Raw genomic sequence first — 5,138 nt, 5'->3', positions numbered from 1 at the left:
ATCTCATTCTCTGCATAATTCTGATTAGGAAATCTCATTCCACTCTGTCGAAACCTTTTGACGTGTCAATTTTTAGGCCCATAAACCCTTTCTTATTTTTGTTGTTTCTTATGTTGCGAATTAATTCATGGGCTAAAGTAATATTTTCACATATTTGCCTTCGAGGAATGAAGGTAGACTGAAATGGAGATATAATTTTGTTAAGAAGACCTTTCATTCTATTAGCCATTAGTTTAGAAATAATTTTGTAAGTTCTATTGGTCGAAATTCAGCTGGGGTGATCGGGTTTAAAGTTTTTATCGAAATTCAGCTGGGGTGATCGGGTTTAAAGTTTTAAGAATAGGAGAAATAAACGAGGCATTCATCTCCTTAGATATAAAAAATAAGTCTTTAAGCATATACCAAAATCTTAAACTGGGACAGTTGGTACAGCGGTTCGTGAACCGTTAGACTTGTTCACGAGTTAGGATGCAACGATTCGGGAATCAGGCTCGCCAATCCTACAAGACCACCGAACTCAGTTGACCATGGTTCATCAACAGCTAGCCTTTAATACCAACTTTTAAATTCCAGTTCACAAAAATTCGTGAACCGTTCCCAACTGTTCAAATTTGAACGCATATACATAGGAATATAGGATAATAAATAGATAAATTTTCTTGTTTATAATCAATGCACTCTTCAGTCAAAAACAATCAGTTTAAAATCCAACTCAAGTACAGTATGTATATGTTTTACCTTCAGCTAGCTTCAACAAACTGTAAAGATTCTCTTGAGAGTCTCTTCACACTCAGAGGAACAACTGCAACAAAAAAACCTTCTTTAGAGATCCTTTCTGAAATCCCTGAAGCAATAGAATACTTATTACTTTCATAGCAGGCAGTCTTGAATGCTGCACAAATAACAGGATCAGCATTCCGGTCTTTATCCAATAGTTTATGATAGAATTCAGCAGCCATTTCAACTTTCCCTTCACAGCAAAGTTTCCTTATTAATGTTTTTCCTGTCCTAATCCACGACCTCGTATCTAACCTATCCAAAACAGCCATTGCTGTAACCGTGTCTTCTAACTTACAGTATTCGTAAGCTACTGTTAATGGAGTAACTTCACAAGGAGTTAATCCTTTGTCCACCATGGAATCGTAAAGAATTCGCGCCTCTTTGAGCTTTGATTCCTTACAAAGACCGCTTATTAAAGCACCATATGTCAGTGAATCAGCTGCAGAAACCTTCTTCGACATTCTTTGAAAGATCTCCAATGCTAAACCAGAATTTCCATCTCTACAGTGCCCGCATATCAGTGACGTATAAGTTTGCTTGGTTGGAACCAAACCCTGATTAAGGGCTTCCTTTAAGAACCTTTCTCCCTCTTTTATATCTTTTTGCCTGCAAAATGCTCCGATCAAGGAAGTATAAGTATGAATGTCAGGACAACAGCCGGCAGTGATCAATTTACTGAAAACCTCCATGGCTTTCTTAGTGTCAGATCTTCGACAATGCTCAGAAATTAGTATGGTGTACGTGATATGATCAGCTCGAAGTCCTCTTTCGAATGCAATTTCAAGCATCCTATAAGCCTCCTGTAAATCACCCTTTTTACATAGACCGTTAACGAGTGAATTGTAGGTACATATATTGGGGTTACAACCTTCTTCCACCATTTGTTCCATCAACTCATTCACTCTAACAAAATTGCCTACTTTAGCGAGCCCGTCAATGAGAGTAGTATAAGTATTAGTATTTGGGGCCAAATCTTGTTCCTGCATTCTCCTAAATAACATTTCAGCTCTATCTAGTTTCTTCTCTTTGCAATAACCGCCGATCATAGCTGTATAAGTATGAACATTCGGCTTGTAATTCTCACTTCTAACAAGCTTCAAGAACAACTTATACGCTTTCTCTGTCCAACCTTTCTTGCATAAACCATCAATCAAAGCTGTATGTGTATAAACATTTGGTTTCCAACCTCTTTTCCCCATTTCTTCTAAAACTTCAAAAGCTTGTTTAATACTTCCTCGTTTACATAATTGACTAACCAAAGCACTGTAATTTATCACATTTGGAGGATAACCCATCTCACACATTTTCTTAAAAACCCCGAAAACTCTATCTACTGATCCTTTCTTACAAAACAAATCTACCATTGCAGTACATGCAACATTATCCAATACAAACCCCTTCTCCATCATCTCATTAACCCACTTTTCAACTACTGAAATACTACTACCCTCTCTACAATGACCAATTATCATAGTCTTATAAGTGCACGCATTGGGAGAAACACCTCTATCAGATATTTCAACAAACACATTCTCTGCTAACTTCATTAAACTAGATTCAACAATAAACCTCAGTATACAATTCAATGTATGAACATTTGGAGGTAAACCCAGGTTATGAATCTCAAAAACCATGTTTATAGCATAATCCAATTTACCAATCTCATAAAAACTCGCAACCATATATCTTAAAACTTCATGAGCTTTATCAGGATGACCAAACTGGATAAATGAAGAAGCAGTAGTGATATAAAAACGCATAAAATGGCGGTATTGAGGAATTCTAATTGCCCAATAAAAGAAACTCAAAGCTACCATAGGACCTGAATTGTTGATCAGAGAAGCAATGACTGTAATCGGTTGTTCTGGGGTTAAAACAGAAGGATGAAATTGAAGATTCAAAAGCTTGGGCATTGTTGTTGTTGCTGTTGAGTCAGATTGGCATGAACTGTAAGATTGATTTACTAGATTGCAGATTGTTGTGATAGAAGTTTCGGTTTGAGTTAATTCTGTTTGTGGTGGCAGCGGTGGTTGGGAAGAGAATGAAGATAGAAAGATGAAGAAAGGGTTGTGGTATTTTGATAATGGTGATGAAGAAGAATGCCATAATAGTTTGTATTGAAGTAATCGAAGTATTGAAGGACAGGAAAGCATGGAAAACTGAAATCGGAAGATAAATTTCTAAAAACATTAGCTGGGAACACAAAAGTTGCAGTATGAAAAATAACGAGTTTTTTTTTCTTCTTTTCTTTTGAGGGCATGGGCTTGCTGCCGGAGATGATAGTACGAATTTTGGCCCCGTAGACCCCACCACATACACCTTGTCTTCGTCCAGGTCCTCCTGGAGGTCCAGTGTCATCACTTTTTTTTTTATAGAAAAACTCAGGCTAAAAAAGAGCCTAAGGCCGGTACATATTGTTGGCGGTGCTTCTGCCATTGGTCCTGCCAACATTGTTCTTACAGGATAGTGCAATATTAAGAGTATATCCAAATTTTGAAGTTTATGGATAACTTTGAGGATAATTAAAATAAAAGTAACTGAATTGATTCCGGTAACATTGTCTTCTTCTTCAGAGTTTATTTTTTCATGACAGCTCAGGTGAAATCTTCTTTTGACAACTTTGTGATACAGCAACTTAAACGGACCAGGATTTCCATGGATTCATCCTATATTTCTACATTAGTGTGCTGCGTTTCTTTGGCCCATTCAAAAGCTAAGTTTTCCCCTCCTGTTGCTCCCCAAACTCCATAGTATCCTGGATGTCCTCTGTTACCAATGGGGTTTCCTGCAAAATCCATAATAGTTAGAGCAGAAAAATATATCAAGCTCTCAGGGTCCTGGAGCGTGCATATCTTTATGATTATGCCATAGTCCACTCTAGGATACTGGTTCAGAGAGTAAGGAGCAATGTTATTTTTCACAATTGTTTCAGGCTCTCCAGTATTTAGAGAGAAAGTATTCATAATATGGTCTGGTAAATGATGAATTCGGTTATAATTGCATAAGTGTTGCCTTATACAGTTGGAGGCTTGTCTGGCATTTGGTTGAATATGACTGAAAACCAGGTCACACCTAGCATTCAAGATGAACCGGCATGCGGTAGCATAAGTATTGCAGTTTTTACTGGCAGCCCCAGGCAGATACCAGGAGTTCAACCAGTCCATGAAGTTTGTAGTGTTATCAAATTGATCATGAGAGGGACCAATGATTTCCTGCCATACAGAAGTGGCAGCATGACAGTTTAGGAATATGTATGTCATTGTTTCCTCCCCATTTTTGCATATTTGGCATAAATGATCAATGTAGTGCAGAATGCTAGCTGTTTTAGCATTGGTGGGTAGGATTTCATGTGCATATTTCCAAATAAAAATCTTAATAACTGGAGCAATGCCCATATTCCAGATTGCTCCATAATTTCTTGTTGTAGTATCATTTCTGTAGAGATTATCCATCTTGGCGTTGTAGAGGGATTTGACAGAGAACTTTCCTGTGTCATTTAGGTTCCACTGAATCTTGTCTTTCTCCCCTGGGTGAGTATCCAGGACTAGAATGGCCTTAGCATTATGGGGATTGAAATGGGTTTGTACCAGAATATCATCCAAATTTCCATTAGGTAGAAGAAGATTTTCAACTGACTCAATAAAATGTGGGCAGTTTGTAGGTTTGTTGGGTCTTGATGGGATATTTGGAATCCAGATATCATCCCAAATTTTGATCTTCCTCCCATTACAAATTCTCCAGGCACAATGTTGTTGAATGTTGCTAATGCCTTCTAAGATGCCTTTCCATATCCAGGAGTCTCCGTCTTTTGGTTTGATGTCCATATTAAGCACATTTATGCCAATTAGATACTTTGCATCCATTAGTTGGTACCAAAGAGAATCTTTACCCTTATCTAGTCTCCAACCAATTTTGGTGATCATAGAGCTATTGAAGAGTTTCATACTCATGAAGCCTAATCCTCCCAGTTCTTTGGGTTTGCAAACTGTAGTCCAGGATTTTGGGTAGTAACCTTTGTGGTTTTCCAAGATTTTTCCCCAAACGAAATCCCTTTGAAGTTTGTTGAGGTCCTGGCAGGTTTGTTTTGGAATCCTGAAGCAGTTCATCTGGTAAATACTAGTTCTAGAAGTGACAGATTTGATGAGGACTTCCCTCCCTACAGGATTTAGGGAACATTTTTCCACCTGGAGAGTTTTATCTTTAGCTTCTAAACACTAGGCTTGAAAGAGTTGATTTTGCTTTTGTGAGTAAATAGATGAGAGCCTAAATACTTGTCATCCAGCTGAAGCACTTGAACACCCATAATGTTGTTGATGGTAAGATAAGATTTGGGTTAGTGTATTTACTGAAGAAGACTC

At 37.8% G+C, this 5,138-nt stretch overlaps 1 protein-coding gene across 1 annotated transcript; it reads right to left on the bottom strand.

The window, feature by feature from the left end:
• Nucleotides 1-680: 680 nt before the first annotated feature.
• LOC113349027 (pentatricopeptide repeat-containing protein At4g19890-like) lies at nt 681-2,979 on the bottom strand. Its single transcript, XM_026592945.1, has one exon. It carries the CDS (start codon nt 2,931-2,933, stop codon nt 741-743), a length of 2,193 nt encoding a protein of 730 aa, XP_026448730.1. The 5' UTR covers nt 2,934-2,979; the 3' UTR covers nt 681-740.
• Nucleotides 2,980-5,138: the final 2,159 nt, after the last annotated feature.

The sequence above is a fragment of the Papaver somniferum genome, chromosome 2, assembly GCF_003573695.1.
Source record: "Papaver somniferum cultivar HN1 chromosome 2, ASM357369v1, whole genome shotgun sequence".
Taxonomy (NCBI): Eukaryota; Viridiplantae; Streptophyta; class Magnoliopsida; order Ranunculales; family Papaveraceae; genus Papaver; species Papaver somniferum.
This window is presented reverse-complemented; position numbering and strand designations above follow the sequence as displayed.